Source organism: Myotis nattereri (assembly GCF_964212035.1).
Source record: "Myotis nattereri genome assembly, chromosome: 19".
Classification (NCBI taxonomy): domain Eukaryota; kingdom Metazoa; phylum Chordata; class Mammalia; order Chiroptera; family Vespertilionidae; genus Myotis; species Myotis nattereri.
Genome location: NC_138095.1, coordinates 26,956,868 through 26,983,922, shown reverse-complemented (window position 1 = coordinate 26,983,922; position 27,055 = coordinate 26,956,868). Strand labels below are relative to the sequence as shown.

General features: G+C 48.2%; 1 protein-coding gene across 1 annotated transcript in view; it reads right to left on the bottom strand.

Moving 5' to 3' along the window:
- Nucleotides 1–27,055, bottom strand: part of SPECC1L (sperm antigen with calponin homology and coiled-coil domains 1 like) — a 54,229-nt gene that overhangs the window by 10,396 nt on the left and 16,778 nt on the right. The window contains exons 3-13 of the mRNA XM_081114238.1: nucleotides 26,284–26,437; nucleotides 23,467–25,100; nucleotides 21,579–21,786; nucleotides 17,140–17,213; nucleotides 15,618–15,793; nucleotides 13,922–14,085; nucleotides 13,314–13,405; nucleotides 11,908–11,998; nucleotides 8,426–8,509; nucleotides 6,982–7,138; nucleotides 6,008–6,110 (exon numbers count right to left, since the gene is read on the bottom strand). Of these exons, the coding sequence (XP_080970364.1) occupies nucleotides 6,008–6,110; nucleotides 6,982–7,138; nucleotides 8,426–8,509; nucleotides 11,908–11,998; nucleotides 13,314–13,405; nucleotides 13,922–14,085; nucleotides 15,618–15,793; nucleotides 17,140–17,213; nucleotides 21,579–21,786; nucleotides 23,467–25,100; nucleotides 26,284–26,437 (2,937 nt within the window). The remainder of the gene's footprint in view (nucleotides 1–6,007; nucleotides 6,111–6,981; nucleotides 7,139–8,425; nucleotides 8,510–11,907; nucleotides 11,999–13,313; nucleotides 13,406–13,921; nucleotides 14,086–15,617; nucleotides 15,794–17,139; nucleotides 17,214–21,578; nucleotides 21,787–23,466; nucleotides 25,101–26,283; nucleotides 26,438–27,055) is intronic.

The window sequence follows — 27,055 nt, the reverse complement described above, 5'->3', positions numbered from 1 at the left end:
AGGTTCCGCCTCCTCTGCACTCACATTCTGTCGCATCCCGTCCGTCCCGAGTGGGTGAAGCACGGGAGGCAGAAGCATTTCTCACGCTACTTGGGATGATACAATAAAAACTGAAACTCCCTTCCGAGTCTGCGACACTGTGGGGAGACGGGGAGGCTAGGGGAGCCTGAGCCAGGCGCTGCGACCCACCTGTCTGACCTCAGGCAAGAGGCCACTTTAGAAAAAACAACATTTTACTGAGATATAATTTACGTACAAAATGAATTCTGTGTAAAGTGTACAACTCAATGCACTGGGGAAGATGTATCTACCCATGAAACTATGGCTACAATCCAGACACATCGCATCCTGACGCAGACTGCATGGCTGTCTAGTCCACGCCTCTGCGCGCGGCCAGAAGGACCCAATTTCTGAGTATCTATCCGAATGCTGGGGCCTGGACGTAGCTCTGAAAGATGGGCACCATGAGAAAGTAAAAACCAGCATGTGAGAACTGCTGCTAGCCTGGCTGGTGTGGCTCAGTGGCGGAGTGTGGACCCAGGGACCAGGAGGTCACAGTTCAATTCCTGGTCAGGACACATGTCCGGGTTTCAGGCTCCATCCCCAGTAGGGGGCGTGCAGGAGGCAGCTGATCCATGAATCTCTCATTGGCATTTCTGTCTCTATCTCTCTCCCTTTCCCTTCCTCTCTGAAATTAATAAAAACATTAAAAAACAAAAACAAAAAAAGAACTGGTATTATATGTAATTCCTCCACTCTTTCACCTGCTATAGGAAAATCTGATTGGTGTCGCCGGGGGTGGGGGTGGGGGTGGGGTGGATTTGATGAGTGGGGACTCCGACCACACACTAAGACACTGAACAAATTAACTCATGGTAATGGACTAAGCAATCACAGCTGACCCGTGAACAACGCAAGGTGGCCTTGACCGCCTGCACAGTCGAAATCCACGTATAACTAAGTTGCTCCTCCACACACTCGGATTCCCAACCACCAGGTGACCCTCGAACAACGCAGGTTTGAATTGTGTGGGTCAATGAAAACAACCCGCGTGTATGTGGGCACACACAATCCAGAACCTGCATTGTTTACGGCCAGCTGGCATTTAAGAACGGCGGCCCTGACGTTCTGGAAATAGAGGCTAGCAGTCGCTGTCACATCCTGCTGCAGCAGAACACAGACGTACACTGTGATCTGGGAACCGTGCTTCCCAGCTGCTCGGTCCGGCATCGAAAGGAACCCCCTGGAACAGGAAGCAGCGCCCCCCCCCCCCCCCCCGCCCTCCGCCCACCCGCGACTGGGAGGCGGTCGTCTAACCTCCACTGTGCACACCAAGGGCCTCGGCCGCGGAGAGCCGAGGCGGGCTCTCTGCTCCCGGGGCCTGTGGCCTGTGACCTTCCTGCCTCGCGTGGCAGGCTCTGGATGAAGACGTCCTGTCGCCAGGACGGAGACGGACAGACCGCAGCAGTGTCATGGCCTCATGGAAGACAACGTGAGAGCATCCGAGGCCACGTCAGGAACGGGTGGGCTCTATCTGGCCACGCTCGCTCCCTTTGTCCGAGTATTTTTAAGTCCTGGGATCCAGTGGTATTTACAAACAATAAGGTCTTTCTGTATGGAACTGACTTTCCATGCAAAGTGACAATGTAAGATTTAAAAAAATTAGACGTTCAGCCTCGACTTGATTCAGATCAAAACCCTTATCTGCTGCTTGCAGCTTTAAGAGATTTTTTTAGCGCTGGGACGCCATTCCTGTGACCTAAGACTCCGGCTGTAGGAGGGAGCTAACCCCCGAGCCTTGCTGTGACCATCAGGAGCCCGAACGCTTTCTGTTCGCTGCTGTCTGCTGGCAGAACTCCCACTTTTCCTCGCCTTTCCGTTCCACCCTTCCCTCTCCCCGCTCTAACTGGAATCACAAAGAGAGGATGCGAGGGCAGGGGAGAAAGAGAAGGCCTGGGGGAAGGGGCACCCTCTCCTGCTTTCCCGACGGGGACTGAAGACGCTTTACACGCCGGGAGGAGAGGGAGCAACAGAAGGAATCCCAATCCCTGGAAAACGGGAACAGTCCCATGTTGGACAGACCAGGGGGGAGGGGCCATGTGTGCCAAGGATGCTTCTCCGGTCTCTGTCCCCCCAGCACAGAGTGGCCAGGAGGAGTCACAGAAACCCGAGCTTTGGGGGGCCAATCTCCTCCTGTGAGGACAGCTCCCCGATACAGAGCTCACTCAGCCCAGAAGCGCTGAGATGCTGGAATGAGCGCCGCCGAGGGGGTGTGGGCGCAGCACGAGCCTGGGTTACCCGGCAGACACCAGCACGTGCACATGCTCAGGTCATACAACTCATCCAGAGACCTCCCTTTCTCCTGCTTGTCCGCAGACACTCGGATGTTTCAAAGGAAGCTGGGAAGGAAGGACCGAACTATTTTTATCTGCCCATTGGTTCTCACTCTCCTGACTCTCTTCAGTCCACAGGGACACACAACTCTGGGAGACGGAAGGACCCGTGCTCCTTTGTTGTTGCTTAGAGAAAGAGGGTCAGAAAATGTAAAAATAGAGCCCTGTGCTGGAGCACAGGTCAACGGATCTGCTCCCTAAAAACCAAATATGTAACTGGGCAAAACTGTCCCCCCAAAACCATGTCAGGGCTCCGGAAGCCACCGAGGCGAATGCACTGCGATGCCCGATTCCTGCAGGAACGGGGGGGGGGGGGGGGGGGGGGGGGTGGTCTGCGGCCTCTTGTGAGGCTACGCTCTTCGCCTTTCTTCTCATTAAAAACAACATTGTACGAAGCCGTAATTGTAGCACAGGACAATGGGGCTTATAACACAGACAAATATAGGTAACAATGACCGCACAAAAGAGGAAGGACATGAACCTACACCAGAGCACATTTGCTAACTTCACCACAGTCAGTCAGAAAAACCGTACGTAAACTGTGATTCTGATCCCACTCGTCTCCACTAAGAAATACACAACCTTGCCATGGCCAGCTTGGCCCAGTGGGTAAAACGTTAGCCCAAGGGCCAGGGTTTCGATTCTGGTCAAGGGCACGTACCTCAGTTGCAGGCTCAATCCCTGGCCCCTGTTGGGGCGCATGTGGGAGGCAACCAATCGATCTCACATTGATGTTTCTCTCTCTCTGTCTCTCCCCCTCCCTTCCACTCTCTAAAAAAATCAACAGAAAAATATCCTCGGGTGAGGAGTAACAAAAAAAAAAAGGAAAAGAAAAAAAATACTAAATCTTTTTTCTCAGCCCAAGCACTGATGAGTAAATCTCTCAATAAAACTGTATATTCTTAATGCCTATTTGAGATTAAATTACCTCAGACGGTACTAAAAACTTCTATTCATTTATTAAAACTATTTTGTACTAGATTAAGTGCTTTTATTGTCCTTTGTATTAACTAATCCATTTCTAGGTCTGGCGTTTTATCAGAAAACAATGATACTTTTCCTCTAAAAGTAAAGCTCTCTTAAATTAACGTTTAAAGGCTATAAGAGAAGTTGTTAAATATGAAATTTAGAAAAAAAGTTTACTGAGAGTATACACTGTTTTCTTCTGTTACCGAGTTTCTCTTGCATGAACGATCTCGTATTATCAATCCCTGACGAAGCGGCTAAAAGAACTGCAAGTCGCTGCCTGTGGGAAGCAGAGCTTACAAAGGCGATGGAGCAGGCAAGTGGGCTGCCCCTTTTCCCTAAAAGTGCAATCATTAGAGTTAATTGCATATTTAAATTGAAGTTCAATTTTAAAACAGAATGGTGTGTAAACTGAGGCACTGATTTTAAAATAAAGGGAAGGCCTAATGCTTAGAGCAACAGACTGCAGGCTGTTAGGCGACGCGTGCACTTGTGAGAAAGCCTTGAGGGAGTCACTGATCCTGGTGGGGGTCGCCCACATCTGTGACCCTGACAGTGAGCCAGGACTCAGGCCTCGACAGGAGCGTCTTGTGTCTAAAGCAGCACTGAGCTGTAAGTGGCAGGGCACAATTTAAGAGAAAAATGTATTTGTTAGATAAAAGGCCAACTCACAGGGCTTGTTTTGTAATGGACGGTTAATGAAATTACAGTGATTAGTGCAATTATTTCAGGGTGACTCTGAGGAGAGTAAAGGGGACGATCGGGTATTAGGGAATCTATCTCCGTCGATTAGACAGCTCCGAGACAGAAAGCATGCGTGGCCCGGCCCTGATGATGCCTGTGGCCGAGAGAACAGCCCGTGCTAATCGTCACGTAGCAGCCCCTGCCTAGCGCGCAGCAGTGTCACAGCGGCCCCTTCCCGGCCGGGCAGTCAGAGCCCACAGGCTGGCTCCGAGCTGCTCGCTCCGGGGGTGGGCACGCGGGCCCCCATTCACCGCCCGATGAGCACAGGGCTCTGGCACTTCTCCTCCAGCGCTCGACCAAGTAAGATCAGATAGACCCTTCATTTAAAAAGGTTATGCGTTTAGAACACCCCATTTTAACTCACAGCCCTTTCAATGAAAGAACCAGCTCCTGTCCACGTTTAAACAGCTAGAACACGTATCTGTCTCACAGGAAACAAAAGCCAGACAAACAAAAAAACCATCCCCACGTCATTACAGAAGTGATCATAGACGCAATGAAGGGGAGGGGGTGGGCTTGTAGCATAAGACTGTCTAGTGTAGGAAAATGTCCTCCTTTATATATGTTAACTACGCTGTTTCACATTGTATTTCCTCCTGCAAAGCATGTACCCAGTAAAGGAAAAAAAATGATTTATTGACGTTTTTAAGTAAATGACTTATGTGTATTTTTTAAACCTAACAGCATTTACCTTAAAATCACAGACTCCGAGCATTCAAGTAGGAAGGAACCAAGACTAGTTAAATCATTGACTTAGCGCTTGAGTATCTTAATCAACTTGTGTACTTAATTATCTAATCCCCTCGACGGCTGGGCTGGTAGACACACAGCAGAGCGGAGCTGCTGGGTCACACAGCAATCCCGTGTCTGCTTTTCAGTGCCTGCCACACTGTGTTCTGCAGCCACGGCCGTGCCCAGGGTTCCGATGGCCCCACAGCCTTGCCAGCACCACTCGTCTCTTTTCCAGCGAATGGACGCGGAGACATTGAGACCGCGGCAAGTCCTCACTGACGACTATGACTTCCTGTGCATTCAAAGTCCACTGCAATTCACGTAGCTCTTCAATCCTCAATGGACCGAAGACACGGCCTGAAGCCATTACAACTGTCCAAAGGGACTTACTCTGGCAGGTCTGTCTGCTCCTCCATCACTCCCTCCCTCTTCTGCACAAACACTGTCAGAAAATGCTATCGCCCGTTCTCTTATGTCATTGGGGTGAGATGAGGGCTGATGTGATGAGACCAGGACTACACAGAGCTGAGAGGCCCTTCTCCTCTTGTATTTCTCTGTGGTTGCACCCAAATACGAAGCAGCAGTTGGGAGCTCTGGCTGCAGGCGAGAAGAGGCTCTGTGACTGAAAGCCTGTTGTGCGGACACTGGCGTCTACACTACACTCCTCAGCAGCCTAGTGGGTACAGTTCAGAGGTTTCCATTGTGTGTAGACGAGGACTTCCTCTCCAAATACCACCTCGAACATCACTTAAAATATCGGAAAGGGGGATGGAGAGACAGACAGACACCAACAGGGAGGAGAGGGCAGGCTATGAAGACAATCCGGATGCGAAGTGATTCGGGCACAAAGACAACCAAGCGGGAGGGGAAAATTCTATGAAAAGCAACTGAGCCAGAAGAAGACTTCAAACATCATCATTAAACATTAATTGAATTAATTTTTACTCAGTCCAGATGCGAACTCAACCACAGCATTCACCAGGACTGAGAGGCCCTGTCACAGCTGATGGAGCGCGGCAAGGCCTGGCTGCGCTGGCAGGAGGGACCTGACGTAAGGACCCCCCCGAATTCAGGACGGGACTCGGCATGTCTCATGGGAGACGCGCCCCGGCTGCGACACCCCAGCACGTGCTCCGGGACCTGCTCCCGGGGACAGAAAGCCGCGCGGTTACCTGGTAGCCTTCGGTCTTCTTCTGGCACCACTTCAGCAGGGCGTTCCTCTTCGAGCCGCCGTACTCCCTCGCCAGCGCTGAGAGGGGGTCCTTCCTTTCTTCCCTGAGACGTGAAAATGAGAAACCCAGGTTGAAACACCTTTTAGTTGAGCATCATCATAAAGCAGAAACCCAACGAGCAGGAGAGACCAGTGTTGGTCTGGCTCTTGAACAGGGTAAATCCACATGCGAAGGCACCCAAGGCAAGACACGTTTTCATTCATTGCATTTCACCTGTCGGTGCTCACAGGGCCCCACAGCCCACCCTGTCCGCTCTCTGCTTCCCTGTGCCCTCCCCTCCGTGTGCCACGCCACCTCCCTTCTTCATCTTTTTGTACATTCACTCGAGTGGCTGGCTTTGACAATAAAGCCTGCCCTCCCTCCCCACACTCAAATTCCACTTTTCTAGTCTCCCTAACCTCCACCGCACCCTAGTATTTGAATTTCACAATACTAACTTGTGTTCAACCATTCTCTAATTACAAACTCCGAAACAGAAAAACCAGCTGCTTGGGAAAGAAACTGTTTTACTTTTTTTTTAAAATTAATATATTTTTATTAATTTCAGAGAGGAAGGCAGAGGGAGACAGAGATAGAAACATCAATGATGAGAATCATTGATTGGCTGCCTCCTGCACGCCCCCTACTAGGGATCGAGCCCGCAACCTGGGATGTGTCCCTCACTGGAATCGAACCTGGGACCCTTCAGTTCCCAGGCCGACGCTCTATCCACTGAGCTAAACCAGCTAGGGCACGTTTTGCTTTTCATTTCTAGACCATTTTACCCAATTCTGAGCACAGAAGAGGAGATCAGAAAATACTTCCTAACACTCAGAGAAAGAAATCTGTGCCTAAGTGCATTACTTTATAACTTGATCATTTCCTCTCAAAGGGCCAGGAGAGGGATGAAACGCATCAGCTGAGCTGCTCTCTACCTGATCCGGCTGCGGGTGGTGGGGGTCACGGACGCCGTGGGGGACGAGGAGAGGGAGAGCTGTGGGGACGTGGTGCCCATGGCCATGAGAGAAGCTGGCGACGCTCCCTCGGGTGCGGAGATGTCTCGCTTCATCTCTTCACTACTTCGTCGAGACACTGAAAATAGACATTAATCATTTTAGAGCAAAAACATCTTAAATGGAGTTCTTGAGACATTTTCTCCAACAGGTTCCAAGAGCAGAAATTACTGTACAGGCGAAAAAAGTACAATTTTCCTTATCTTACTGATAAGTTGAAAGAATTTCCCCTTTCATTAAAAAGCTATAAAAAATGTACAATAGTTGAGCTATGCATTAACCCTCCTATGCCCTGGGGGTACGCAGTGTGTCTTACCCGCCCTGTGACCCTCAGTTCTCACAGGGGCACAGTAAGTACTTGGGAACGTTGGTGTAATCACAGATGCCACTAAAAACCAAAGGCTAATAAACGCAGTACTTGACAACTACTTATTCCCCAAGAAAACCAACATGATCCTCCTGAAATTACCCAAAAACACCGTGAAAGGGACAGAAAAGAGAAACACTTCATTCTGGGTCAGACCATGTTTTAAAAACCATAAATCAACGAGACAGAAAATCAAAAGGTGTCAAGTTAGCGACTGAAAAATAAAAGTAATCAGGAAAGTCTTACTTTGAAAGTCGGGCATAGTAAGACAGGGTATCTCGTTAGAATGATAGAAAGTTCTGGGAACGGTTGGAAGTACCACTTCAGCCACTGATAGCAGAGCCACATTCAAGCGGCTTTTTAGCGAGAATGCGCTGAGTACCAGCAGGTGCTCACAAAGCAGACACATTCTCTGACCTCAGACTGGCGATGAGGGGCCCATCCACCGTGTCCCGCGGGGCTGGCTGAGGAATGCTATACAGCAACAGCCCCCCGGGTCAGGGAAACCGCCTCCCTTTTCCTGGTTAAAATGTTCTCGACAATTTCAGGATAACCACAAGCAGAATCTAACACTGCCTTTGAAAAGCAATGTCCGATGCTTTCTCCTATTACAGGATCTTATTAGAGTAATACTGCACTTACATATTCTGACACGATTTTATAATTATTATTGTCTTTTCTTTTAATGTCAGATCAAACCCATAACCCTCAGTGAGGGGCTGACGCTCTAACCACTGAGCAAATGGGCTCATAAATACTTTTTAAATGAACGGAACCATTTGGTTTAGTTGCAGGGTGTGTGTGTGTGTGTGAGAATCAGGGCCACATGATTTCTATAGAATCTGAGAGTTACGACAGAGGAGATTCAGAGGAAAAATAATCAACCCAGGAGCTAAAAAGGCGAGGAAAGTTCACTAAGTCTAAGGAGAAAGCATTCAGCGCCATCACTAAAACTTCCGAAGAGTCTCTCTAAAGGACGCTTCAAACAGAAGTCCTTACCCGAGATGGTCTTGGCGCTTTCCATGGCAGGCACTCTGGGCAGGGACGCGGGTCGGCTGGTGGAAGATGTCCGTAGGAGGTGCTCTGCACAAAGCGGGAGGTCACAATAAAGACCCTGACACCAGACGCCCAAGTAACCAAGGTGGCAGGAAGGTGCGCTACGCCTCTCACCCTTCTCTCCCCACCCAGGGCGCGTCCACGATTCCCCCTACAAAGCCACTTCCGCAGACAAGGCACGTGGGAACGCATTTCATTCAGGGCTTTATTCTAGGGATGACACATCGGACAGATGAAAATGCTTCGAAATCACCAACTGCCACTTCCCTCTCTGATGCAATTCAACATTCAAAGATCCCCTATGGCCTCTGGGTTTAAAACAGTACAAACTACACCAAAGCCTGGCCTTGTGCCCACCAACAGTTGGTGAGAAAGCCATTCATCCATAAGCAGACAAGTCAGGAGGGAACTGGTCAGAACACCAGAATGACTCTCTCACACACAGAGGGAGGAGCCGGTCCTGACCTCAGGGTGCAGGGGAGGCCTCAGCGCACTGGGAGGACACGGGGCTGGGCTGCACCCGAGGGAAGAGCAGTGGGTCACAGCATTTCAGCCAGACAACACGCGGAGCGAGGGCAGGAGGACTTGCCAGCTGAAGAATGAAGTCCCCGCCTGGCTAACCAGGGGGCACCTGGAAAGCAGACAGGGCAGCAGGAAAGGGGCGTGAAGGGAGGATGAGGCTGGCTGGGGGAGCCGCCAGGGCCTGGCATGTGGACGTCAGTCTGAGGGCAACAAGGAAGCAGCGGGCACTTCTGAACACCCGGGGAGGGCCACGATCAGATGCCGCAGACGAGCTGGTTTGCGGCCTCGCCTTGCTCTGCTCCTCCCCTGCTCGCTGGACACAAGCTGTGCAGGGAGTTTCTGGAGCCCCTGGAACCCGGTGCAAGCTGTTCCCACCCTCCTGAGCTTGGCTGCCTTTGTCCTGCAGGTCTTCTCAGGACCTGCCCCTGGGAGTGGGAGCCCCCAAACACAGACCAGCACACCCCCTGCCGAGGGCTACACGCCCCACCAGGCTGTGGCCAGGCCAGACCCACAAGCACAAGGGCGGACGAGATGTGTTCCGCCTGGTCGGGGTGGGTTAGGACGTGTGACCAGGAAGAGGGAAAACACCGCCTTCATGAAGACTACAGTCCCAGTGACCAGCAAAACCCTACAGCAGACATTCCTTTAAAAACGGAAACGGTAAGATTTACCACAAGAAAAGTCACTCAAAACCTCGTTGTAAGAATTGACAACTTAACAAACACTCCCTCTCCCAATATCATGACGTCAAACATAATGCATGTGACGTTATCTTTCAAGGACAGCACATCTTTTCTCTTATTTTCTAAGCATGAGGCACATCTGGCTGAAATTACAAACTACCTGGAGGGAAAGGATGAACTAAAAAGGAATATATATTTTTATTGATTTCAGAGAGGAAGGGAGAGGGAAATAGAGAGAAACACCAATGGTGAGAGAGTATCATGGACCGGCTGCCTCCTGCACACCCCACACTGGGGATGGAGCCCACAACCCAGGCAGGTGCCCTGACTGGGAGTCGAGCTGTGACCTCCTGGTTCCTAGGTCGATGCTCACCACTGAGCCACACCGCCGGAACGGACTTTCTTAGTGAAGACAGGACTTACACAGCCTGGAGCAGGCACACCCTCCTTGTCATGGACACATCCCTGTGCATAAGGCCTACAGGCAGCACCCCGGGAGTCTGAGCCCTGCGGGCGCTGGCATCCTCCTCACAGGAAGAGCGCTGTTAGGCACCAAGTCTGACCCACAAGGCAGAGTCAGCAGCACACGGAAGCAGTGGGAAACACAAAGCAACCTTTTTCCTTTAATTACATTTTCCATGTCACAGTTACAAAACTGCTTTCCCTAAAATCTTAATGTCCCCAAGCACAGCAAATGAAGAGAGCGAAAACGAAGGCTAGAGACCATGAAGCAAAGCTAGTGCGTCAGCTGCGCCCGGTCCTTGCCGTGCCCACAGGGACAGTGTTCCTTCCCCAGGTGCCGTGTGTCTCCCTCCTCCCCACGCACGCTGCAGCCACACGCCGGAAACGGAGCTCACGGAGCGTGCGGCCGAGCCATTTCCTCACTGCATGTCTAAGGACCCACGTCTGCCTCAATTCGACAGACACTTCTGGAAACGCGCTCCACAGGACTCGTTTCCTGGCCCTGGAGCCTCAACGGGCCATTCCTTCCACAGTCACGGGTGGTGGCCTTCCACGGGCACAGCGGTCTGCTGCCACGTCCGGGAGCGTTTTCACGGAGAAGCACGCGAGTGAGTGTTCAGAGGCACTTGCTACAGTCAGAACCACGTCCCTCTACTCCTGCAGAAGGCGGGCCGGCTCCATCTCCTGTCAACTGTCGGTTTATCCCTCCTCAGGGAGTCAGATTCGTGCATTACAGGTGCGTGTGGCAGGCAGGAGCGATTACACTTTACAGTAAGAGCCTGCTGCCACATGGAGCTACTCAGTCCACTCATTAAAGAGGATCATTTGAAAAAAAAAAAAAAAAAAAAAAAAAGAGGATCATTTGGGTGTCCACTGCCTGGCAGGCACTGGGGTTGGCACAACGGTCAGCGACAGGAAAATAGGAGGCAGGAAACTTGCCCTCATGGAACTTGGAGTTGAGAGCAGAAGCTGGACATTTAAAAAATCACTACAAGTGCCCTGGCCAATTTTGCTCAGTGGGTAGAGCCTGGCCTGCGGACTAAAGGGTCCCAGTTCAATTCTGGTCAAAGGCACAGGCCCGGGTTGCGGGCTCGATCCCCAGTGGGGGGCGTGCAGGAGGCAGCCAATCATTGACTCTCTCATCATTGATGTTTCTCTCTCTCTCTCCCTCTCCCTTCCTCTCTGAAATCCATAAAAACATATTTTTAAAATGCAGTATGGGTAAGAGGAGGAGCCCTGACTTCAAGAGGGAGGAGACCTGTCCTGGGCTGGCTCTGCGAGAAGAGCTGTGTGAACACGGGCATGGCCTTCACAGCGCAGAGAAGAGCGGCTGGGCGTCATCGTCAGTCCCCCTTTCTCCTATGAACAACAGCGGGCACAGTGGAGGAGACGGCCCGGTCCACTGCCCAGTAACTACGCTAACCTGCATGAAGACGCTCTGTGAAGCCTCATTTTTAGTATCTGTGAAATGGGGATAACAATCCAAACATCACAAAAAACCATGAAAACATAGTGCCCAGCAACAGCCACTCTCTATCACTGATCATGACGCTATGACAGAGCTGTCTTCCAAGATGCCCTTGTTAATAACTAACCTCCCATTTATAATTAAGACATATTATCAGTAAACTTCTGATAAAGATGCGTACCAGCCTGGCTTCAGTCATGTCAAGAACAAAGAAAATAACACTTTAGCCAAAAAGGTCAGAATTACAAAGATAACAACAAAAGTGAAATACTGCAACACATGAGATGTACCTTGAACGGGGATTTCCCCATAGTTTGGTCTCTTATCTGACAGGGCTGTCAGGGGTTTGGATGTAGAAATTGGTCCACTTATGGAATGTCTCTGAAATCATAAGATAAACATGGTTAACGTTAGGTTGAGTCTAGAGCTGGGACTCACACAGAAAACTGCAGAGAGTAAATAGTGATGAATTTGCATAATCCCTTCCAAACTATGTAAGGCTGCAACTAACTCTCTTAGTGAGATTACACACAGATTACCAGTGGCTCCAGGGGTCAGTGATGTGGGGTCAGTGATGTGGGGTCAGGTGGAACTGTAAAGGGTCGTAGGAGGGGTCCTTGTGTGATGGAAACATTATGTCTACATATACCAACGTCAGTGTCTTGGTTATGGCATTACACGATAGATTTACAAGACGGTATCTTTGAGGAAAACGGGGCATTGGGATCCTTCTGTTTTAAGTGGTTATTGGTCACATTATATGCCAGAGAGAGAGAAAGAGACAGAGAAGAGACCAATGGAGAGAGGAGCCCAGCCAGCCCTGCTGAGTCAGGCCCCGCCCACCCTCTAGCTCAGCCGTGGGCAAACCACGGCCCTCGGGCCGGCGGCCCATTTGAAATGAATAAAACTAAAAAAAAAAAAAAAGACCGTACCCTTTTATGTAATGATGTTTACTTTGAATTTATAGTAGTTCACACAAACACTCCATCCATGCTTTTGTTCTGGCCCTCCGGTCCAGTTTAAGAACCCATTGTGGCCCTCGAGTCAGAAAGTTTGCCCACCCCTGGTCTAGCTGGTGCCGCTGCTGGAGTGAGCCCAGGCAAAGCAAGCAAAGAACTGCGCGGCCACCCAGAGAAACGTGAACAACAGCCAGGCGGCTGCTTTAAGCACCGAGTTCTGAAATGATCTGCTGTGCAGCAGAGGCTGAGGATGCCAACTCCATGCTCAGCCTAGAGAAGTGACTTAGTACAGCGTTAAAGCAGGGCCGCTGAAGCCACTGCCCAGGTTCAAATCCCAGCTCTGCCACTTCTTCATCGTCTGGCCCTCAGCAAGTTGCCTTCTGGGCCTGTTTCCACAGGTGAAAAGCAGGGGAAAGAACAGTCCCTAATACCCCACAGAGCTGCTGTGAGGGTTAAATGAGTGACTACCAAGCATCTGGAACAGTGCTGCACATACAGTAAGTGTCCGATGGTTGTTCCCTATCACTAGCAGGATTTTCAGATTCATCCAACTGACATTTCCATAATTTATTTCAATTCCATCTATTCACCAGCCTTTTAGGGGGAAATCCCACTACATCCCGCACGCAGTGGTCAGCTGCTCCCCTCCCCCCACTGGACACGAGTGCGAGTGATTCTGAAGAGGAAGGACTGGCTGTCAGGTGCTGGGACCCGGGCCTCTGAGCACAGGCACTGACCTGCATGGGGGAGACAGCGGCCGCAGGCGGCGTTTTCATAGGACTTGGGCTCAGCGGGGTTCGAGGAATTGCGGCTGCATTAGGGTTTGGTACTAGGAAAACAAACAAAAGAGTGCATGAGAAATGCCTCACGGTAAGTGGAAGCTTGTGTGACTGGTCTCCCCGCTCCCCGAGAGGCTGTCCAGGCTGATGCCACCTCCGCTGCACACAGAAGCTGAGGGCCAAGATTTGGTGTTGGACACGAGAAGTCTAGGAACCACCTCCATGCCAGTGCCCAGTCGGCGTTTGAGGACACAGGTCTGAAACAGCGAAGAGGAAGGGCAAGGGCTGAAGTCCTGAGGCAGCTCTGAGGCACAGAGAAGGCGCTCAGAGTCGCAGGCCTGTGTGAAGACACAGCTCTGCAGGGGGCCAGGCACGGGTCTCAGACCAAGATCCCTGAAGCTGAAGCTTCCCCAAACCTCCTGTTAAAAAACACCCTTGAGTGGGACTCAGTGATTCTCTGTGAAATCTGACGAGACTCAGCGTAAGGCAATAAAGAGCACCGACCCGGACCGGAGAGCACGTGGTAAGGGACATGCTGCCTGCCCCCCACACAGGCAAGAACTTACCTTGAGACGCGCTGTCGAAGGACTTGATGAGGGTTTTTACCGTGGGGGTCGGCTCGGAGGAAGTCGAGGATCTTCTACTCAGCCCCATCCCCTGCCTCAAGGCCGCCAAGTCTCTCTCAACAGCATTCATGTAGTTATACACCCGGCCGCGCTCCTCCTCTTGCCTGAAAACAATATTGAAATCAGCGCATTTTTTTTACATATATGCTAGGTAATACAAACTCCCCGCCCCCCCAACTGAAGAGCATTAAAAAGTATCAGTTTAAAATGAAAAAAATACTATCAGTTGAGCAGAGTAAATTACTTGGTTTAATCTTCCCATTTGCTTGGTAAATTCCAGGAAATGATATGAAAATCTTTATATCAGGTTCTCCTAAGTACGTTAAGTAACCATCAGTTCCATTTTCATCTGGGTGAGTGTAAGGTGAGGACAGTAATCAATTAGCAATAAAACGGGAGGCGGACGGCCCGAAAGTCTGACTCAGAGCTGGGGGCCTCACGGTTCTGGGCTGCTGGGAGGGCCTGGGCCCGCGGGGGAGTCTGGGAACTCCCAGCACGTACAGGTCATCCAGACTGGCTGTCCAACATGCTATGCGTAGACACGGAAATACAAAGAAATGAAATCAAAGCACACACTTTTAAAATAAAAATTTAAAAACGGCTGCAGTCTCCAAATAGAATTTCTACAAAGGGGAAAAAAAAAAAGACTGAGGCCATATTAGTAACATGAGTCCCCTGGATGCTCGGGGACGGTTGTGAGTCATCTAAAAATCAATTGCACTTCGCTTCTGGCCGGCTCTGATTCTCTGAGCTACACAGAAGTTTTCATCTGGGATGAAATTTCAGTTGCAGAGTTTGTACATGTCATGTAACTAGCAAGCAAGCTTCTAGGTGAGCAAAAATTAAGCCAGCCCTTAGGAAAATTTCCCATTTGGCTCTTCTTTTGGCTATATTTTCAAAAACTAAAAACGTATCAGTAAGAACAGTAGTGTTTTAATATTTTTGCATACCTCTTTAATGTCTGGCTCAACAAAATACTGCTAGGTTCTCATTTCTTATACATTCACTCTATTGCGACGTGAAAAATAAGTAAGCTTTGCACAGATATGTAATTGGAAAAGGAAAGGAAATTTTAATGATATTAAAATCAGTGTGTTTTTTTAGCTAGCTGTGGCTATTCTTCCTTGATGGTACACCAAAATGCAACAAGTGGTAATTACTTAAAAGTTAGTTGCTGTCTGCTGGCGTGGCTCAGTGGTTGAGCATCAACCCATGAACCAATAGGTCACTGGTTCGAATCCCGGTCAGGGCATATGCCCACTTTGCGGGCTCGATTCCCAGTGTGGGACATGCAGGAGGCAGCTGATCCATGATTCTCTCTCATCACTGATGTTTCTATCTTTCTCCCTCTCCTTTCCTCTCTGAAATCAATAAAATATAATTTAAAAAAAACCAAACCACACAAAACCCTCTGACCTCCTCGAGATGTGATTATGGACACTGGCAATTCTGAAAGATCCCTGTAGACTGCACTATGCCACAGGCGTCCTAAAATGAGGCCAGGAAAGCTGCGTAACTTCTACTAGCTCCACACTCAGTCATCCCAGTGTCAAACCCCAAGTTCTCTCCACAGCACCACACCACAGAACTGGGATGTGCTGAAACATACGGACACAACTGGGTTCTCAACACATACTTGCGGGACTTGATTTCTTCCAGTTCTTTTGTGAGCTTCTCATTTTTTTCCTGAGCCTCATGTAACCGGCGCTTCAGGTCACCGATCTCCTCTTGGGCTTCAGACTTAATGTCGTTGGCAATGACCACCGCAGTCTGAAGATCAGCCTGAAACTGCCGCCATTCCGCAGATTCTTCCTATATTAAAAAACTGAATTTTTATTTCCAAAAGAGAGCAATAAAAACTTATTTAAAACAATAAAATGTGCTTATGATTAGGTTGCTGTAATGCACTGTCCTAAATGATGATAAACTTCTTTTAAATCTCAGAGAATTGCTATTACCTATAGCTAGCAGGTAATGCGATTATTATGATTGAACTTCTTAACGAGGAAAACATTTTCTAGCTATCTGTTCACTGAGGCATCAAACATTCAAAAAGTGCTCAATAAATATTAATGATGGTAAAGTCAAGCCTTCCTTACGCATTCAAGTTTCAAAGCAAGTCTTATGAAAATAAACATATCATCCAAAATGTACAGCGCTTTACCTCTGAACAGCTCAAGAAGGTAGATAAATGGTGTGTGAACCATGCTGAAAAGTCATACAGTGAGACACTATAAATACCCTGACATCAAAAACTAACAGAGAAAAAAAAAAATCAAAAGTAAAGGAAAAGGAAGAGGAAGCCAGAAGAAAAACACTGAACCTAATCTAGGCAGACACAACCTTAGAGACAAAGAGAGGAGCTAAGGAACTGTACAGTCCACCGCTTCCCACAGCCACGGGGGATGCGGGGGTGGCTGGGGAGCCTCCCCGGGGCATCGCCTCCCCACAGCTTCAGCTGCCCACACCCAGCCCAGCGCTTGCCACCCCAAAGCAATGTCCTGCCCCGGGAGGGCAGCGGAGCAACCGTGGCACCAGCCAGACTATGACGTCAGCTCCTCCACCCTCGGCAGCAGAGGGCACTGCTGCTGGCAAGCTGACCAGACCCATGGCAGACTGGAACAGCTTGGTGTAGGGTACTTTCCAATCAACAGCTAATCACCTTTCTTTCCAAAAGATAACACTTGCTTCTTAAACCCATCTTTTTATAGAAATATTTTTATTGATTTCAGAGAGGAAGGGAGAGGGAAAGAGATAGAAACATCAATGATGATGAGAGAATCATGAATCGGCTGCCTCCTGCACGCCCCACACTGGGGATGGAGTCCCCAAACTGGGCCTGTGCTCTAATAGGGAATCGAACCGTGACCTCCTGGTTCATAGGTCGACGCTCCACCACTGAGCCATGCCGGCCGGGCTTAAATCCATCTTTCTAAAATTACCACTAATGAGTTACTAGTACATTCTTCTCCCCAGAATCTAGTACCAGTCTCAGTTTTAAATAATGGCATTAGCTTTCTGCTCTAAGCCTAGTGGGGTCAACATTATAACTGTATTTGAAGCTTATCGTGAACGTGAACATGGTCAGTAACTACCCCATGCTTAACGTTCAGAAGACTCTGCTTTCTCATCAGATAATCCATGAGGACTTAGCCTACCCGAAGCCTCCTGTGCAGGGTCTTGATTTCTCTTTCCATGTCGTGCTTTTGGTCCTGGAGTTTTTTAACCGTATCTGAAATGATCACAAAAGTTTAAATATTTATTCTTCGAGTTGCATTCAAAAGGAATAATAGAAAGGGAGGAGGTCATTAAATATGGCATTCAGAAACAGGCCTGCTGCCCACAGCCCTTTTATTTTAATACACAGCTTTAAAGAAAAAAGAAACGTTCACTCCAAGGATGAACCAGCATTACTTTCTAAAGAAAATGTCAACTTTAAATCACAATTTCTGGAGTACTTCCTTCCTCAATGCCTTAATTCTGAAACAATAAGTTTAGTAAAATCAATTGTTAGAAGCATGCATATTATTGGCTCACAAACAATCAAAACAACACTGACTGCTATTACAATGTGAACTTTTAATCACAAGGGTTATTAATGTAAAGTATTTATGCAAGCATAACGTACTTCATACACTGGGATAAATGGCAGAAAAGTGGTGAATTAATACAATTTTTACAAACTTAATTATATAATACCATGGGGAGCTGCTACCATTAATTCTAGGAGTCTTTTTACAAAATGAAAAATATATTTATAAAGTAAATGAATACTTCTTGCATAATATGAATTTTCTTCAAACCATTTCACTCACTGTACACATTTAATGAGAGCTAATAGGCAAGTGCCATACTCGATAGAGTGGGATGCGAGATGAAGGCACAGCCAAGGCCAGAATCCTCCAGAGCCAGAAATGTCTGGGGAGTCACATTCTATTGAGAGTTCTGCTCCAAAACCCATGCTGAAGGGGAAAGGCCTTAGGGGGGTGCCCTGCTGGTGACCGCTGCTTAATCAGTTCCATTCATTTCTTTTGTCCTTATCCTTTTCTCTTTGTCCGTATTCTCTTTCTCCACATTAATGGCCACAAAATGCACATAATCACGCCTAAAAAGATTATCCTTCCACACCCAGCACTACATGCCTATCATTGTCATGTCTGATTCCTTTTAAATAGAAGCAAAGCTGGCAGCCAATGGACACACTTAGGAAGAATAAAGCGCACTAAGTGTTTCTAGGGAATTTGAGCTAAAGTTACAAATCATAACTGTATTTTCACTTTGCAACAAAGAATTAAAATGACAACAGGCCCGACCAGTGTGGCTCAATGGATTGAGCATCATCGCATGTACCAAGAGGTCACGGGGGCAGGCAGGAAGCAGCCAATAGATGTTTCTCTCATAAATGTTTCTCTCTCTCTCCCTTTCCTTCCCACCCTCTAAAAGATCAATGAGAACATATTACCAACAACAAAAACGACAACAGGCTTTTCCTCCTTAGAATCAAAGGAGTCTGTGCTTAAGTTTTTGTCTTGAAAACTAGTTAAGCCCATTCATGATCACGTGAAAGGACAGCATATGTCTTCAATACTGGAGCCTCTAAATCAGCGGTTCTCAACCTGTGGGTCGCGACCCCTTTGGGGGTCTAACAATCCTTTCACAGGGGTCGTTCGAAAATACATCCTGCATATCAGATATTTACATTACGATTCAAAACAGTAGCAAAATTACAGTTATGAAATAGCAACGAAAATAATTTTATGGGTGGGGGTCACCACAACATGAGGAACTGTATTAAAGGGTCGCGCGGCATTAGGAAGGTTGAGAACCACTGATTTAAATGCAGTTTCCTTCGCTGTTTTCCTAGAGAGAGGGACACTGCCATCTACTGTCTTCACCTCAAAAGCAACATTAAACTCTATTACCAAAGGACAGAAGTGCTACTATGATCTCATTTTTAAATTACCTATAACTCAATTTTACAATCCTATTTCTTTTTAGAAATCAGGTAAATTGCTATTCTCATTGTTATTAGACCAATTTTGCTCTGAACAATTGTGGGCACTGTCCTGCCCCCTTAATAGCAGGGCTCATCATCCTTTCAACACCAAGACAAACCAAGAACCATAACCAGGCCTCCACGCTGGTGCCAGTGACAGGCCCGTCATTCCTGCAGGTGCTATCAGACAGCGACCATTGGCTCGGGATCAACCACGGACCCAGGGGTGTAACATGATGAAAGTTCACAAGCAAACTTCCGTGCCCCCCAAATCCAAGAAACCTCAGGGTATTCACACCCAGTGCTCAGTCACTCTCCTATCTGGGCAAGTTGCGCCAATGGATAGCAAGTGCGATTTTGGAAGAAGGGAAAGAACAAGAGTGACCAGTTAAATTACCGCGCCTCGGGGGCAGGGGACAGGCAGGCAGCGCATCTGGCCAGTAGGTCACAGCTTTATCCCCAAAGCCAGAATTCCTCATGTGCACAGAGAACACAGACGAGCTTCACATGAACTATTGACTACTTTTATTTTTCAATATTTATTTTACTCATTTTTATTTTTCTGGAAAAAAAGTGGATATAACTTTTCCCCCCTTGATTCTAAAAGTAATACGTGCTCACAATAAAATCTTAAAAGTAGAAAAGGGTAACAAAAATAGATTACCCATAATTAGATTTGGTATATATCCTTTCAGACTTCCTATGAGTTTATACTTTTAAAAAAAATGGGATTATACCATTATACTGCTTTAAAAGCCTTTCTACTTAGCAGGCTAGGGACACCTTTACCAATACATACAGATCTGTAGCACCATTTTGATGGCTGTGTTAGTATTCCATGGACTGGATATGTCATGATTTGTCTTAGCAACTTCCTATAAACGAAGTTAGAATGGCTCTAAGTTTTGTTATACACACCATGAGTGCCTTTACACAACTGTTTACCTGATGATACATTTCTAGAAGTGGAGAAGTGATGAAGGACCATTTGAGACTGTTTGATAGCAGTTGCATTTTAAGTGTCATAAGGTCTACAACTTATTGTCAACTGGTTCAGTTAAACACACACACACACAAAATATTGCAAAGTATTAAATTAAAATTAAATTGTCAAATCTCAGTAGTTGGTGCTAACTATATCATTCTTGCAGTATTTCTGAACTTTTGAACTTTTCATTTCAAAAAAATGGGAAGAGAAACTACATAGCTAAATAATTTATTCAGAATTTTCTTTAATTAAAATCCATATAATGTTAATGTAATTTTATTTTGGCAATGATTTATAAAGTTTTGGCACAGGAATCCTTATCATTTAACCTTTTCCAGTGATTACCACAAGGTGTCACTCTTTCCACATTCAAATCAAAAGTCTTACGTGGGAAATCTGAGAATCAAACCAGCAAACTTTCGGTGCACGTGGTGGTGATGACGCCCAACCACTGAGCCACACCAGCCAGGGTTCTATCCCTAATTTTTTCCCAAACCCTTTAAGGATATACATCATGGTCCCTTACTCCTAAATATTTAGTGTGTGGTTCCCAAGAATAGGGACATTCGTTTATAAGACACAGTACAGTTATCAAGTTCATAAATGTATACTAATATGTGTATCTAATCTACCATCCACATTCCAATTTTGTCATAATATCCATTATATCATTTCCCCCTACAGCACTGGACCCAGTCTAGGCACAGTCTCCTTAGCCTCCTTCACTCTAGAACTTTTCCATCTCTCTGTCTTCTATGACACTGGCGTATTTTAGGAATTCAGCATCACCCACTCCTGTTCTTAGTAACACACGCCTCACTTTTTTGTCTAATGTTTCTCTATGATTAACTGAAGTTATGCCTCAGCCAGAGTACAGCCTCGCTGATGTGTCTGATCTCTCTGTGCCCCGGTCACTGACATGACCACCCTGTTAAAACGTAGCCCAATTTTTCCACTGCATAATTTCTGTTGCTTCTTTTTCCTCACTTGCAACATAATCAACAGTCTGGGAAGATTTTAAGATCATGAAAATTCTGGTTCATCACACTTTCTCACAGGAATCTTTGTACTATTTTTGCAACTTTTTATAAATCTGACATAACTGCAAAATAGTTCTTAAAAAGTTTTATTTTTAAAAAGCAACTTAAAATCTGAGTCTCAATTCCACCAGATTAAAGAATCTCCATGCGAGGGAGGAAAATCAGACAAATAAACCTGCGATTTAGGCATAAGATTATGAAGGATCAATACTTTTTCGTCACAGTATACCTGCAATCATTAGAAATAGATACTAAATGGCTTTTCCTAAGATCTAGAAAATAATAACCCCATTAGCTTGTTGCTTAAATAATTTTCCATAATTAAGCACAGTTTTAATGTAATGTTTCCACTTAACAGTTCTTCAGAACAAAACAGGGCAGCCTGAAAACTACCAGCTAATGTGTGGGCTAGACTTGACCACGCGCGTATTTCTGCTACCGCTGTGCCACTGCGACTGCCTTCGCAGCACTGCTGTCAGAATGAATACTTGTTATTCTGTTACTGGCTGTAAACTATTCCCACATGTTAAAGGGGCAGGACGAAAAGGATCGAAATGTCCCCACATCACTTACTCTCTAAATCAGAAATAATGAGGTTGTCATGAAGTTTCACGGCTCGATGCTGCTCGACTTCGTCTTCAAGTTCAAAAATGGTTTCTTTCATGTCGCTCCTTTCTGTCTCTTTTTCTTCTAGCTCTGATCTTAATTTTTCCAATGTCATGTTCAAATCTTCTATTTGCTTTTTAGCTTCTTCTTGGAAGGCTCTGTATTCATCTTCTACCTGTACGAAATCGATGGTGCAGATTAGAAAAGTTAAGAGTTGTTTTACGATACATTCTGAAACTGAGGTATACACAGTTTCAAAGGGAAGCGAAGTGAGAGTTGCTCTGCGTGAACTAAAATGACCTGCATAAGAAATAACTGGTTAAAAGTATGAAGCAGCCTTCTACAACAGAACTTCATGTAATATACTAAGAATACTGTCACTACATCACTGACTGAAAGTATGTTGGCAAATCACTGAATTTAACTAGATTATGTAGGAGGAAATTCTGGAAATTTTCCCTCCTCCAAAGTTTGGGCTGAAGGCATGCATTCGATGGATGGTTAACATGTTCTCCCACAGAAACTGTCCCATTTGTGGTAGTTTCAGTATCAAATTAATAATGAGAAACAAAAAATAATCCCCAAATACTGTCACACCTAAATTGTATCACTAAAAAAAATTAGGGTCTAAATTATGCAAATTTTGGCCAAAGACATACTAATGTTTCTTATTTAAAAATTACTGCACTAAAATAGGAAATGCAGCGTGAGGTAAATTAGATAAACTCATTCAAACAGACTGTATACCAGCCATCAGGCGGGCAGAGAGCCGGGGCCAGAGTGCCAGCACCCTGGGGCGCAGCTCTGAGTCCTCATAACTGAGCCGCATGTAAGACAAGGGACCTGCACTATGACCTCAAAGGTCCCCCCGCAACAAACCACAGGCCTCTGGGAAAAGGAGCCTCACATTCCAGAACATTTTTTAACTCACAACAGACTCTACCTGAAAACCTAAAACCACAACAGATGAGCAGTGGCAGACGCCACCTGGAATCCTGGCTCTCCATCCTTCTTATACCAGAATACGTCACAGATGTCGATGGGAAATTGCCTGGCATGCTGCCCTGGGTGTACCAGAACCACGGACAAATTCTGGTGTTAGCTGGACTCCAGCCCCAGGCAGGAAAACGGTAACGAAATGCAAGTGAGTGGAAGTGACATTATTATAAGAATACTCTTCGCCCTGGCCGGTTTGGCTCAGTGGATAGAGAGTCGACCTGCGAACTGAAAGGTCCCAGGTTCGATTCCGGTCAAGGGCACATGCCTGGGTTGTGGGCTCGATCCCCAGTCGGGGACTTGCAGGAGGCAGCCAATCCATGATTCTCTCTCATCGTGGATGTTTCTGTCTCTCTCTCCCTCTTCCTTCCTCTCTGAAATCAATAAAAATATATTTTTAAATAAAGAATACTTTTCATTCTACCCCAATAAAAGAAAACCATCCTCAAACTTTAAGCATAGCAGCTGAAAATAAAGCTAATGAGCCCTGGCTAGCGTGCTAGGTGGTTAGAGAGTTGACCCATGCACCAAAAGGTCAAGGGTTCGAGTGCCAGTCAAGGGCATGTACCTGGGTTGCAGGTTCAATCCCGGCCCCAATTGGGGCAGGTGTGCAGGAGGCAACCACTCGATGTATCGCTTTCACACTGATTTTCGCCCCACCACCTCCCTCCCTCTCTCCCTCCCTCCCTTCCACACTCTCTCAAAAGTAAATGGGAAAAAGTATCCTCGGGTGAGGAGGAACAGACAAAGCAGCTAATGACCCCACGCAGCGATGCTGGCTCTCAGTGGGCATGGGCATGGGCATGGGCATGCGCAGCGGCAGGAGGCTGCTGCTAACACTGAGCTACTGAGGCAGTACCTTGGCAATGGCGTCCTGCAAGCGATTGGCATCATTCCGGGTGTGAGCCAGGTCCTCCTGCAGGCTGCTCGCCAAGGCCTCCGCTTTCTCCTTGTCCAGCCGGACGCTCTCCAGCAGGTCCTGGATGTCAGACTTGTCCCCCGAGTTGTGGATGGAGTACAGCTCCGCCACTTTCTGCTTCTCGTTCTCCAGCTGGGCCTTCAGGCGGTTCATCTCGATCTGGTCACTGGCCACGGTGGCCTTGTACTCCTCCAGCGTGGCCGCCAAGGCCGCCTTCCCCTTCTGCTCAGACTCCACGATCCGCTCCATGTGGTGGTTGCGCTCCTTGAGCGCCCCTATCATTTCCTGAGCCTCCTTGTTGTCTTGTTCCGCCATCTTCAAAGTGTTACTTAAGTGCTGCTGGACCCCCAGGAGCTGCTCCCGCTCAAAGCGGGCGTTCTCCGCCAGGTCCATGTACCGCTGCTCCAGCTCCATGTAGCGGCCGCTCTTGACGTCTTCGTCGATGACGTAGGAGATGTGGTGCTCGTCGAGGAGGGAGCGGAAGTACTCGATCTGCCGGCTGAAGTGCTCCAGCTTGTCGCTCTGCTGACAGAGAGACTCCATCAGAATGACCTTCTCCTCGCCCAGCCTCTCGTTCTCGCTGTTGAGCTCCTGGGTGATCTGCTGCAGGTCCGCCAGCTCCTGCAGCGTGGCCTGCAGCTCCTCGCTCGTGCTGTGCTGGTTCTCCTCCATCTGGTGGATCCGCTCCGTCAGGCACGCGACGGACACCTCGCTGGCGTTGCCGCTGCTGCCCTTCCGGGAGCGCTCGGTGCTCGGCACGCCCTCCGACTCCGAGGACGAGGGCGCGTCCAGGGCGTCGTCGCTCGAGGTGAGCGGCTGGTACACCTCGCTGGACTCGCTGTCCAGGTTGTCCATGGAGTTGCTGTGCTGATGGTCCATGAGGGTGTTCTCGTCCTGACTCAGAAGGTCCTCCACGGAGCCCGGGGCAGAGCCTTCCACCGAGGAGGTCAGCGTCCCGCCGCCGTCGCTCTGGTTCCCGGGGGCGATTTCTGGGCTCAGGGACTGGTAGCCGAACAGCTTTTCCGAGTTGTCCAGCCTCTGCTCGAGGGAGAAGCCCAGGGCGTTCAGCCTGTCCTTCAACATCCTGTTCTCGTTCTTGAGCTGGTTGAGCTCCTCGCGGATGGCGGTGTTCTGCTCCTGCAGCTGCAGCAGCGTGGACTCCACGTCAGTGGGCTGGTGGGCCAGCATGGCCGCCTTCTCCTCGCACTTCTCCTCCCCCTCGGCCTGGTCCTCGTTCATGCCCAGCTGAGCGCGCATGTCGCGGAGCTCGCTTCTCAAATGGAAGATCTCCGCGTCCTTGGTGGTCGCCAGCGAGAGGAGGTCTTTGACCTTGGCCTCCAGGGCGGCTTTGTCACTGATCTGATTGTCCGACTTAGACTTGCTCATGCGGACGTCACATTCCGCAGCCGTGCGACTGCGGGAGCGCTTGGGCAGGGCCGCGTCGCCGGCTCCCTGGCCTGCAGAAGGCAGCTTCTTGCTCGGGTTGACCCGGGGACGCTCACGCAACCTCTCTCTCGTGGAGCCGGATTCTTTACTCCCTGTGGATGTGCTACGCTTGGTTGAAGAAGTTGTGCCTACATGTTTAAGGCAAAGAATTTAAGGCAAAAATATCAGTGATAAAAAGGCACACAGTTTACTTATGCCCCGGGTCTAATGAGATGAAATCTAGGCATCTACACGTTGATTTCAGAGAGAGGAAGGGAGAGGGAAGAGAGACAGAAATACCAATGATGAGAGAGAATAATCGATCAGCTGCCTCCTCCCACAAACACTTAAGAAATCAATTAGCATTTTTTTTTTTTACTGTGAAAAATGCTCTCTAGACCTAATCAATGAGTATTTTTAAAGCACCCATTAGTCCTGTCTGTGGCAGGCACCAGGCCGCAGAGGTAATAAGGAACAGAAGAGCTACGTGCTGCAGAACGATGGGAGGTCTCAGGAGCATGGAGGGAAGGGAACGGTGGCGGCCACAGGGCAGGCAGGAACGAGCATGGCCCAAAAGAGGTAGAGTGAGGCCACACAGGTGACAAAAGCAGCAGGGGAGGTTTCTATAGAGACCTGACTGCCCAGGGGAGTTCAGGGAGTTGCAGAGGTTAACCAATGCCCCTGAGCAGGGAAGAGACACAGGAGAGAGCCCTGCTAGGGAAACTAACCTAGACGATGCTGAGTGGAGCATGTGAGAAGGAAGGAAGAGCGGGGAAGGGGGAACGTGAGAGGCAGAGCAGGGAGATGAAGGAAGCCCTACACTCAGGGAGTAAGGTCGGGATCTCTGTAAAAACACAGACAGGATCATAAATCAGCAACAGATTCAAAGGCACAAGTAACAGAGTGGGGAGGAACCCCGCAAAGGGAGGCCGAAGAGGAAAAGGACTGCTGTAACACTGTCCCCCAATACCCATTCCCTGCCCCACTCTGTAAGTCAGACCATCGCCCTTCTGCACTAAACCAGAGAGCAGGCTGGGAGAGAAAGGGTCTGCGCACGAGCAGAGCCAGAGAGGGGGAGCCAGCACTGGGCGTGTCCCAAAGGAAAGGCGGGAGAGAAGCCAAGAGGAAAGGGACAGACAGAGAAGAGAAGCTTCCCCCGGGGCTGCTGTGACAAGGGAGCAGGAGAGGAATCTGAGTGGGTGGACACAGGCACCGCAAGGCCCATCAGTTCACCTGTGCAGATGCCTGAAATTCTCCAGTAGCCAGAACCCCTAATGCCTACCCCGCCCCGGCACACAGGCGGCTGAGCTCTGAGCCGAGCGCCGCGCCTACCTGTGCTCATCTTGGATTTGCTCTCCACGGTGGTCATGGCGGGGGCCGAGGCTGAAGGTGCTGTGGAAGGGCAGGTGCTTTTCTTCCCTTTGACACCATTAGTCACGGTCACCCCTCCAGCCATTCCAGCTGAAAGGTCATCACTGCTCTTGGTCTGCAAGCAACATACAATCAAAGTAAGTTGACAAGATGAAGCAAGATTAAATGATATTTTCAGACTAAATGAAGTTCTTGCCTTATACTGAGTTCACGAGTTCTACAAAGGCTTTCTAACAGTCAGCAAGCGGCTGATCATACTGTGCAACAGAGCAGAATTTCTCAACTGGTTTCTAAACAATCACACTTCTCTCTAAAATAAAGAAATCGTATATGGGCCCTGACCGGTTTGGCTCAGTGGACAGAGCGTTGGCCTGAGGACTGAAGGGTCCCAGGTTCGATTCCGGTCAAGGGCAATGTACCTTGGTTGCGGGCACATCCCCGGTGGGGAATGTGCAGGAGGCAGCTGATGGAGGTTTCTCTCTCATCGATGTTTCTAACTCTCTATCCCTCTCCCTTCCTCTCTGTAAAAAATCAGTAAAATATATTAAAAAAAAAAAAAGCATTCTGAAATTTTTTCTTACCTTATCAAATGTTTAGTAGTCTAATTTAAGCCAAAACTGAAAGTTTTTTTTTTAGAGGCCTGGATAATATGTAGATAAAAACTAGATACTTTATGGTTAGAGTGAGGGTTAGTCAGTCTAAATGATCATACTACTTGAGAAAGACCATTGTA